Raw genomic sequence first — 10,916 nt, 5'->3', positions numbered from 1 at the left:
AGCTCTCTCTCTCTTCTCTCTCTCTCTCTCTTTCTCTTTCTCTCAGCTCTCTCTCTCTGTCTCTCAGCACTCTCTTTTCTCTCTGCTCTCACTCTTTCTCTCTGCTCTCACTCTTTCTCTCTGCTCTCACTCTTTCTCTCTGCTCTCACTCTTTCTCTCTGCTCTCTCTCTCTTTCTCTCTGCGCTCACTCTTTCTCTCTGCTCTCACTCTCTTCTCTCTCTTTCTCTCGGTCTCTTTCTCTCTGTCTCTTTCTCTCTCTTTCTTTCAGCTCCCCGTCTCTCTCTTTCTTACAGCTCTCTGTCTCTCTCTTTATCTCTCTCTTTTTCTCTGCCTCTTTTCTGTCTCTTTCTCTCAGCTCTCTCTCTTTCTCTCTAAACCAGGTCCAAACCAGGTCCAAACCAGGACTAAACCAAGATCTAAACCAGGTAGTCAGAAAGCCCGTTTTTCTAGGTATTTTTGAGCTATAAAACCTGCACCTGTTGTCACACTGTGGAACATTCCAGGCTCAGCAATGACGTATCCATAGAAACAAGCAAGTGACGAACCCCGCCAACCGAAAAGTTACACAGTGCTGCTTTAGGTTACCATATTTTTTCCAACAAACTTCTTATTCTCCTTAAATGTGATTATCTTACTGTGTTTTTGTCGATTCTTGTGGACGTGTTTAAAATATGAACAGAATCCTTTTATTAAAACTTAAATAACTTAAATAAATAATAATAATTTAATCACAATTGAAAAGCGTGTCAGAAAAATCACAATTAGAGAGTTTTTACAGATCGATACGATTTGTCAAATATTAATTGTGTTTTAACGAAAGACTAAAAAGGGGCGAGAGAGAAAAACAGAACAATGGAGAGAAAGAGAAGAGAGAGAAGGTAGAGAGAGAGAGAGCAGTGAGAGAGGACAAAGAAAGAGTCTAAAGAGAGGAAGAGGCAGACAAAAGAGGGAGGAGATGAGTGGGAGGAAAAAAATGAAAAGAGCGAGTCAGAGAAAGGGATGAAGCAGAAGAGAAAGAGAGAGAGAAGCAATAGAGAGAGAGAGAGAGGAAGAGACAAAAGAGGGAGCGAGTCAGAGAAAAGGATAGAGCAGAATAAAAAGAGAAAGAAAGGGTAGAGGGTAAAATAAACGGTAAAGCCGCAGAGGGTGAAAGTCGGGTGAAAATACAGAACTTTTGTGTTTATTTTTAGAACCATTTGTAACTTTACTGTGCTCCATTTTCCAAAGGCTCAGAGGAGACGAGACAAGAGCAATGTTTATAAAGACAAGGATAGACCTGGTTTAGACTTGGTTTAGGCCTGGTTTAGGCCTGGTTTAGGCCTGGTTTAGGCCTGGTTTAGGCCTGGTTTAGGCCGGTATAGTCCAAGTTTAGGCCTGGTTTAGGCCCTAGTTTAGTCCCTAGATTAGTCCCTAGTTCATACCAGGTTTAGTCCCAGTTTAGTCCCTGGTTTAGACCCTGATTTAGTCCTGGTTTAGTCCCTGGTTTAGTGCCGGTAAAGTCCTAGTTTAGACCTCATTTAGACCTGGTTTAGTCCCTTTTTTAGTGCCGGTAAAGTCCTGCTTTAGGCCTGGTTAGTCCCTACTTTAGTCCCTACTTTAGTCCCTAGTTTAGTCCCTAGTTTAGTCCCTAGTTTAGTCCCTAGTTTAGACCCTAGTTTAGACCCTGGTTTGTCACTAGTTTAGTCCCTAATTTAGTCCCTAATTTAGACCAGGTTTAGACCAGGTTTGTCCCAGTTTAGTCCCTGGTTTAGACCCTGGTTTAGACCCTGGTTTAGTCCTGGTGTAGACCTGGTTTGTCACTAGTTTAGTCCCTAATTTAGTCCCTAGTTTAGACCAGGTTTAGACCTGCTTTGTCCCAGCTTAGTCCCTAGTTTAGATACTGGTTTAGTCCCAGGTTTAGTCCTCAGTTTAGTCCCAGGTTTAGTCCCAGGATTAGTCCCAGGATTAGTCCCAGGTTTAGTCCCAGGTTTAGTCCCAGGATTAGTCCCAGGATTAGTCCCAGGATTAGTCCCAGGTTTAGTCCCAGGTTTAGGTTTAGACCTGGTTCAGACCTCGGTTTCTCTCCTGGTCAAGTCCTAATTTAGACCTGGATGTTATTGCTTCGTCTGTAAAATTCCACAGTATGGCATTAAACCTTTCTATCTCCAGAGAAACCAAACCAGACCAAGACCACATTCCAGGTCAGATCTGCGTAGAGGCGACGCCGCTCACAGTCCAGAACGTCTACTTTTCTCCGCATTTCTGATCCGTAAAATAAACATAACGTAGAGCTGTTTAATGCCACACTGCGGGACATTTCGGACAGGTCGATCCCTCCGTCCGCCCCTCTGACTCTGTGTACCCCGTGAATACTTTACCGAGCTCGACTTTTAAACAATTCATCTCCTGACAGCTGACGACGAGGTGAAGGCAGGTGCGAGCGGAGCGGGATCAATAAATTAGGAGAATATGAAATATAAAAGCAGAAACAGCGGTGGAAACGAGGCGCGCGGCGGCTTTGGCTCGAGCTGTCGGAGATCTCGTCTGTTCTGGAGGTGTAATATTAATGCCCGGGCCGTATAGGATCCTGCTGCGGGGGAAACGAGGGGCTTACGTTAGTGAGCGGCGTGTGAGAGAACAGGGAGAAGCCTTCAAACAGGTACTCGTGATCGTCGTACTCGATCACCGTGGGCCGGTCCGTCTGAAACAAAAAAACAACAACAAGGATGATTATTAATGTTATAGTACACTGAATTTTGAGGAGTATAGAAGCTTTAACAGGACTCTTGTGAGGTTTAAGTCGTGTTTTAATGTTTCTTCGTCAAAAACAGAGCTGGAGGTGTGTTTTGTTTCATTCTCCTTTTTATTAGTCTCTCAAAATGCTCTGTTCCATCTTGTGATGTTGAGGTTTTAGGTTTAGACCCGTTTTGGTTTAGACCCGTTTTAGTCCTGATTTAGACTTTTCTTAGATCTTGTTTTAGTTCTGGTTCAGTCCTGTAGGGTTTAGTCCTGGTTTAATCCTGGTTTAGACCTGGTTTAGTCCTTTTTTAGACCTGGTTTAGACCTGGTTTAGACCTGTTTTAGTCCTGTTTTAGTCCTGTTTTAGACCTAGTTTAAGACCTGGTTTAGACCTGGCTTAGACCTGGTTTAGACCTGGCTTAGACCTGGCTTAGAGCTGGTTCATTCCTGTTTTAGTCCTGATTTAGTCCTTTTTTAGTCTTGGTTTAGACCTTTTTAGACTTTGTTTTAGTTCTAGTTTTAGTTCTAGTTTTAGTCCTGGCTTCGGTTCTGGCTTCGGTCCTGGCTTCGGTCCTGACTTCGGTCCTGACTTCGGTCCTGACTTCGGTCCTGGCTTCGGTCCTGGCTTCGGTCCTGGCTTCGGTCCTGGTGTAGGCTTTAGTCCTGATTTAGTCCTGATTTAGTCCCATTTTAGTCCCGATTTAGACGTGGTTCAGTCCTGGTTTAGTCCTGGTTTAGTCCTGGTTTAGACCTGGTTTAGACCTGGTTTAGACCTGGTTTAGACCTGGTTTAGACCTGGTTCAGTCCTGTTTTAGTCCTGTTTTAGAACTTTTTAGACTTTGTTTTAGTTCTAGTTTTAGTTCTAGTTTTTAGTCCTGACTTCGGTCCTGGCTTCGGTCCTGGCTTCGGTCCTGCTTCAGGCCTGGTGTAGGCTTTAGTCCTGCTTTAGTCCTGCTTAGTCCTGCTTTAGTCCTGCTTTAGTCCTGCTTTAGTCCTGCTTTAGTCCTGATTTAGTCCTGATTTAGTCCCATTTTAGTCCCGATTTAGACGTGGTTCAGTCCTGGTTTAATCCTGGTTCAGATCTGGTTTAGTCCTGGTTTAGATCTGTTTTAGTCCAGGTTTATGATGGTGAAAATAATATTAGTTCAGTACAGTGACCAAATATGTTTATTAAAAATGGAGTGAGGGTGAAGAGTTTTGTTTTGTTTTATGTTTTTTGTTTTAATGTTTATTATTATACTTTGTTAAAAATGTTATATTCTATTGTCTTTAATAAAAAAAAAACATCAGATTGAAATAATAACACTTAATGGTTAAGGGAAAAGTACTTGAATATTTAAAAAATGTTTTGATACCAGGAAGTTAGTGGGCGGAGACACGGTGATCCTGTAGTGGAACAGTTTTCCTGCGTTGTTGTTCATCGGACGACAAAGTTTCACAGGCTGAAAAACAGACAGAAAATATTTTATTATATATTGCAGTAAACAGTATAGTTTTAGTCCTGGTTTAGTCCCTGGTTTAGTCCCGGTTCAGTCCCTGGTTTAGATGTGGTAAAGTTCTGGTTTATTTCCGGTTTAGTCCCTGATTTATTCCTGGTTCTGCCTTGGTTTAGTCCCTGGTTTAGTCCTCATTTAATCCTGGTTTAGTCCCTGGTTTATCTGTAGTTTTAGTCCTGATTTAGTCCCTGGTTTTAGACCTGGTTTAGACCTGGTAAAATCCTTGTTTATATCCAGTTTAGTTCCCCGGTTCAGTCCCTGGTTTAGTTCTAGTTTAGGTCTGATTTTGTCCTGGATTTAGACCTGGTTTGGTCCTGGTTTAGTCCCTCGTTTAGTCCTGATTTAGACTTGGTTTAGTCCCCGGTTTAGTCCTGGTTTGGTCCTGGTTCGGTCCTGGTTTAGTCCCTCATTTAGTCCTGATTTAGACTAGGTTTAGATGTGGTAAAGTCCTGATTTAGACCTGGTTTAGACCTGGTTTAGACCCGGTTTAGACCCGGTTTAGACCCGGTTTAGACCCGGTTTAGACCCGGTTTAGACCTTTCATAAACCACATGTGGGGGGTAAAATGTGACGTTTGTTCCTCTGAGCAGATCCAGAGGTGTGAAAAAGCTCCTCTCCATAATCCAGGACTCAGAGCATCGATGAACTGTCAACACCTCAAAATAATGTGCTCCAGGCTGAGAAAAGTCAAGAAGGAGACGCAAAACGGACACAAAAACAGACAGACGGAGAGAGAGAGAGAGAGAGAGAGAGAGAGAGAGAGGAGGAGGAGAGGTGAAGAAAGAGAGAGGGAGGAGACAGAAGAAAGGAGAGAAGGGGAGGGTGAAAAAGGAGAGGGGGAAGGAGGAGAGTGACAGTAAAAGGAAGTGAGGACAGAGGAAAAGGGTGAGAAGTGAAAGCAAGAAGAGAGAAAAAGGAGAGGTCTAAACCAGGTCTAAACCAGGTCTAAACCAGGTCTAAACCAGGTCTAAACCAGGTCTAAACCAGGTCTAAACCAGGTCTAAACCAGGACTAACACAGGTCTAAAACAGGTCTAAACCAGTCTAAACCAGGTCTAAACCAGGTCTAAACCAGGTCTAAACCAGGTCTAAAACAGGACTAAAACAGGTCTAAAACAGGACTAACCCAGGTCTAAAACAGGACTAAACCAGGTCTAAAACAGGACTAAACTGAGTCTAAAACAGGTCTAACCCAGGTCTAAAACAGGACTAAACCAGGACTAAACCAGGACTAAACCAGGTCTAAACCAGGACTAAACCAGGTCTAAACCAGGACTAAACCAGGTCTAAACCAGGTCTAACCCTAGGCCTAAACCAGGTCTAAAACAGGTCTAAGCCTAGGTCTAAAACAGGTCTAAAACAGGTCTAAAACAGGACTAACCCAGGACTAACCCAGGTCTAAAACAGGACTAAACTGAGTCTAAAACAGGTCTAACCCTAGGTCTAAAACAAGTCTAACCCAGGTCTAAAACAGGACTAAACTGGGTCTAAAACAGGTCTAACACAGGTCTAAAACAGGACTAAACTGGGTCTAAAACAGGTCTAACCCTAGGTCTAAAACAGGTCTAAAACAGGTCTAACCTAGGTCTAATAATGATCTAAAACCTTGGACTAAAACAGGTCTAAAGCTGGACTAAAACATGTCTAAACTAGGTCTAAACCTAAAACACGACAAAACCAGGTCTAAAATAGATCTTAAACAGGACTAAAGCAGGACCAAACCAGGACTAAAAGAGAAGTAAACCAATGTCTAAAAGAGATCTAAAACAGGGCTAAAACGGTTATAAACCAGGACTAAACCAGGTCTAAATCAGGTCTAGAATAGGACTAAAACAGGTCTAAAACAGGTCTAAAACAGGTCTGAACCAGGGCTAAACCAGGACTGAACCAGGACTGAATCAGGACTAAATCAGGACTAAACCATACAGGAGAGGAGAGGGGAGAAAGAGAGAGAGAAGGCAGAAATGTGTGTATATCTAGGACTTGTTTTTGTTCTATTATTGTGCAAAATCTTCTATAAAAATTAATTGACAAAAAAAAGAAGAGATCTAGAGTCAGTTCTCTGTCAGATCTAACAAAAACTGTCAACTTTCTACTCAAAACAGTCTCTGGACCTGGACACAGCGACCTCCCTGAAAGAGTTCATGGTAAAAGTCCGTCCTTGGTCTTGGTCTGATGTGAAGGTCTGGACCTGGTCTGTGGACGTGTGACTCACCTCCTCTCCGGGGTAGATGCTGTGGCGGATCCCAGTGCGTCTGGCCTTGGCGCTGCACTTACACAACGGCCCGTCGTTCATCTGCAACAAAACACGACAGGAAAAAAAAACACACAAGACAAACAAACAAGAGTAAGAGAGCATAAAAACACAACAACACAACAGGAAAACACAACAGAAGTATGTAACAGGGCACGAAAACTAAACACACACAACAAGTTCAAGTTCAGTCCTGGTTCTAGTCCTGGTTCTAGGCCTGGTTCTAGGCCTGGTTCTAGGCCTGGTTCTAGGCCTGGTTCTAGGCCTGGTTCTAGTGATTGGTTTAGTTCTGGTTTAATCCAGGTTTTAGTCCCAGTGACTAAACCTGGATGTCCCAGTTTTAGTCCAGGTTTAGTTACTGGTTTAGTCCCGGTTGTAGTCCCGGTTGTAAGTGATTGGTTTGAGTCCAGGTTTGAGTCCAGGTTTGAGTCCAGGTTTGAGTCCAGGTTTGAGTCCAGGTTTGAGTCCAGGTTTGAGTCCTAGACCTGGTTTAGACCTGGTTTAGACCTGGTTTAGACCTGGTTTAGACCTGGTTTAGACCTGGTTTAGACCTGGTTTAGTTGATATTTACTCTTCCCTCTTCCCCTGTCCTTGTCCCTGCCTCTTCACCTGCTCCTGCCTCTTCACCTGTCCCCCCTCCTCACCTGTCCCCGCCTCCTCACCTGTCCCCGCCTCCTCACCTGTCCCCGCCTCCTCACCTGTCCCTTCCTCCTCACCTGTCCCTGTCCCTGCCTCCTCACCTGTCCCTGTCCCTGCCTCCTCACCTGTCCCTGTCCCTGCCTCCTCACCTGTCCCTGTCCCCGCCTCCTCACCTGCCCCCGCCTCCTCTGTCCCTGTCCCTGCCTCCTCACCTGTCCCTGTCCACGCCTCCTCACCTGTCCCTGTCCCCGGCTCCTCACCTGTCCCTGTCCCCGGCTCCTCACCTGTCCCTGCCTCCGCCTCCTCACCTGCCCCCGCCTCCTCACCTGCCCCCGCCTCCTCACCTGCCCCCCTGCCTCCTCACCTGCCTCCCGCCTCCTCACCTGTCCCCGCTCCTCACCTGCCCCGCCTCCTCACCTGTCCCTGCCCTGCCTGCCTCCTCACTGTCCCCGCCTCCTCACCTGTCCCGCCTCCTCACCTGTCCCCGCCTCCTCACCTGTCCCCCCCCTCCTCACCTGCCCCCGCCTCCTCACCTGCCCCCGCCTCCTCACCTGTCCCCGTCCCCGCCTCCTCACCTGTCCCCGTCCCTGCCTCCTCACCTGTCCTCGCCTCCTCACCTGTCCTCCGCCTCCTCACCTGTCCCCGCCTCCTCACTGTCCCCTCCTCACCTGTCCCCGTCCTCCTCCTCACCTGCCCCCGCCTCCTCACCTGTCCCCCGCCTGCCTCCTCACCTGTCCCCGCCTCCTCACCTGTCCCTGCCTCCTCACCTGTCCCCCCTCCCCCGCCTCCTCACCTGCCCCCGCCTCCTCACCTGCCCCCGCCTCCTCACCTGTCCCCGCCTCCTCACCTGTCCCTGCCCCCGCCTCCTCACCTGTCCCCGCCTCCTCACCTGTCCCCGCCTCCTCACCTGTCCGGGGTCGTTGTACCACAGCTCTTCGTGCAGTCTGTCCGGATGAGCCTTCTTCCTCTTGATTTCTGCGATGACGTCGAACACTTCAGAGTCCGAGGAGGAGGAGCAGGAGCTTCCCTCGGCGTCAGACTCGCACTCGGACTCGCTGCTGCTGCCCTCTGCACGGAACACAAGCAGAATTTACACTTTTTATACATTTAATTTGCACAAAAAGCTCCCAAACTGAACATTTTCAGCTCTGGTCCTGTCTCGTTAAAGTAGCAATGGCTCCATCTAGTGGACACTTTGTTATATACATGCAGAAATTTAATATGTTTGAACTCTTACTAAAACTTTCAGGAAATTGGATAAAAAAATAAATGAATACTAAACAATTTATGATTCAAAACTAAATGTGAAAGTGAACTGCACAATTTAGATGCGATAGTACTTGGAATTATTTGTGTCTTGGCTGTTTACGACGATAAATCTGCCAAAGATGTGCAATTAATTTATGTTTTTTTTAAGATTTAGTGGTTATGATTGAAATTCTCTTCTCTTTTTTCCACAAAATTAAACATTTACTTCATTCATAAACCTGGCCCTGATAGGTTGGAGCTATGATTTGAGATGTTTTTTTAAATAATAAGTTTCTGACCGTGATCTTCGTCCAGTTTGGTTTTTGGAGGTTCCCATTTCGGTCGTGCTTCTTTCGCTCGCTCCTGCCTCTTCCCCAGCTCCTCCTCGAAACGCTCGTAAAGATTTCGCAGTTTACTCGTCCCCACTACCGTAGAGTCGCCCTGAAAAACACACAAAAAACACAAAAAACTTTTCACAACAAGTACGAGAAAAGAAGGGACTAAACCAGGTCTATTCCAGGTCTATACCAGGACTAAACTAGGTCTAAACCAGGTCTATTTCAGGACTATACCAGGACTATTCCAGGTCTAATCAAAACTAAACCAGATCTAAACCAGGACTATTCCAGGACTAAACCAGGTTTAATCTAGGACTAAACCAGGTCTAAAACCAGGTATATTCCAGGTCTAATTCCAGAACTATTCCAGGACTATTTCAGGGCTGAATCAGGTCTATTCCAGGTCTAATCTAGGACTAAACCAGGTATAAACCAGGACTATTCCAGGACTAACCTAGGTCTATAACAGGTTTATTCAAGGTCTAATCTAGGACCAAACCAGGTCTGTAACAGGACTATTCCAGGTCTAAACCAGGTCTAAAGCAGGACTATTCCAGGTCTAATCTAAGACTAAACTAGGTCTCTTCCAGGACTATTCCAGGTCTATTCCAGGTCTAATCTAGGACTAAACTAGGTCTCTTCCAGGACTATTCCAGGTCTATTCCAGGTCTATTCCAGGTCTAATCTAAGACTAAACTAGGTCTCTTCCAGGACTATTCCAGGACTATTCCAGGTCTATTCCAGGTCTAATCTAGGACTAAACTAGGTCTCTTCCAGGACTATTCCAGGTCTAATCTAGGACTAAACTAGGTCTATACCAGGACTAGTCCACACTTAAACCGGGTCTAAACCAGGTCGAAATCAGGACTAAATCAGGTCTATTCCAGGTCTAATCTAGGACAAAACCAGGTCTTTTCCAGGACGAAACCAGGACTATTCCAGGTCTAATCTAGGACTAAACCAGGTCTATACCAGGACTAATCTTGGACTACACCAGGTCTAAAAGTGGACTACATCATTTCCATTTGTATCTTGGATAATCTCTTGTTTAAAACTAAATTTATCTCTTAAACACGACATAAATCCTGCGTGAGTGGGCTCGCCTCTCCGCCGACCCGATCTGTCCCTTGGCCGGCTCGCCTCCATGGATACAGGTAAGCTTAACGCTGCCTGAGAAAAGTTACACAGTGAAGCTTTAAGTCTGCATTACCACTTGGTCCATGGGGTCGTTGGAGTAGTAGTTCTCGGCGTGAGTGCAGCGGATCCAGGCAGGTTTGAGCAGCTCCTCCTCCTCCTTCTCCTTCTCCTTCTCCTCCTCTCCTTTCTCCCTCTCCCGCTCCCTCTCTTTCTCCCGCTCTCTCTCCCTCTCCCGCTCCCTCTCTCGGTCCGCGGAGCCGTCCTCCAAGTCTCGGCTCCGGGAGGAACAGTGCCCCCTGTCTTTGGAGGAGGAACTGTCGGAGCGCTTGTCCCTCTCGTCCTCCCACCGCCCACGTTTACGATCACGGCTGGAGGAACGGCTGAAAAAAAAAGAGAAGAAATAAACCAAATTCAGCTTTAAAATTACTAAACAGAAATATGTTGATGATGATGAGGTTTTGTTATAACTGTATTAAAGCCACAGTGTGTAACTTTTTGCCAAAAACAGACTAAAATAAAAGTCTGTTTTTGTGTTTTTTTAATTGTGTTTGTGGCACCGAAACACGAAGAAAAGCATGAATCTTTACTGTGAGCGGGCTCGCATCTCCACAAACCTGACTATACCAGGACTATTCCAGGTCTAATCTTGGACTAAATCAGGTCTATACCAGGACTATTCCAGGTCTATACCAGGACTATTCCAGGTCTAATCTAGGACTAAATCAGGTCTATACCAGGACTAAATCAGTTCTGTAAAAGGACTATTCCAGGTCTTATCTTGGGCTAAACCAGGACTATTCCAAGTTTAATCTAGGACTAAACCAGGTCTATATCAGGACTATTCCAGGTCTAATCCAGGACTAAACCAAGTCTATAACAGGACTATTCCAGGTCTAATCTAGGTAATCAGGACTATTCCAGGTCTAATCTAGGACTAAACCAGGTCTATAACCAGGACTATTCCAAGTTTAATCTAGGACTAAACCAGGTCTATATCAGGACTAAACCAGGTCTATAACAGGACTATTCCAGGTCTAATCTAGGACTAGACCAGGTCTATACCAGGACTACTTCCAGGTCTAATCT

General features: G+C 45.6%; 1 protein-coding gene across 1 annotated transcript in view; it reads right to left on the bottom strand.

The window, feature by feature from the left end:
• The window catches only part of drosha (drosha ribonuclease III), a 322,738-nt gene that overhangs the window by 305,318 nt on the left and 6,504 nt on the right, over positions 1-10,916 (bottom strand). The window contains 6 exon segments of the mRNA XM_055151233.1: positions 2,595-2,681; positions 4,075-4,161; positions 6,430-6,510; positions 8,015-8,175; positions 8,655-8,796; positions 9,904-10,210. Coding sequence (XP_055007208.1) covers positions 2,595-2,681; positions 4,075-4,161; positions 6,430-6,510; positions 8,015-8,175; positions 8,655-8,796; positions 9,904-10,210 — 865 coding nt within the window.

This window comes from Boleophthalmus pectinirostris, unplaced genomic scaffold (assembly GCF_026225935.1).
Source record: "Boleophthalmus pectinirostris isolate CB_2022bp ecotype Guang Dong unplaced genomic scaffold, ASM2622593v1 HiC_scaffold_15, whole genome shotgun sequence".
In the NCBI taxonomy this organism is placed as follows: Eukaryota; Metazoa; Chordata; class Actinopteri; order Gobiiformes; family Gobiidae; genus Boleophthalmus; species Boleophthalmus pectinirostris.
The sequence above is the reverse complement of the archived record's forward strand: the minus strand, read 5'-3'. Positions and strand labels throughout refer to the sequence as shown.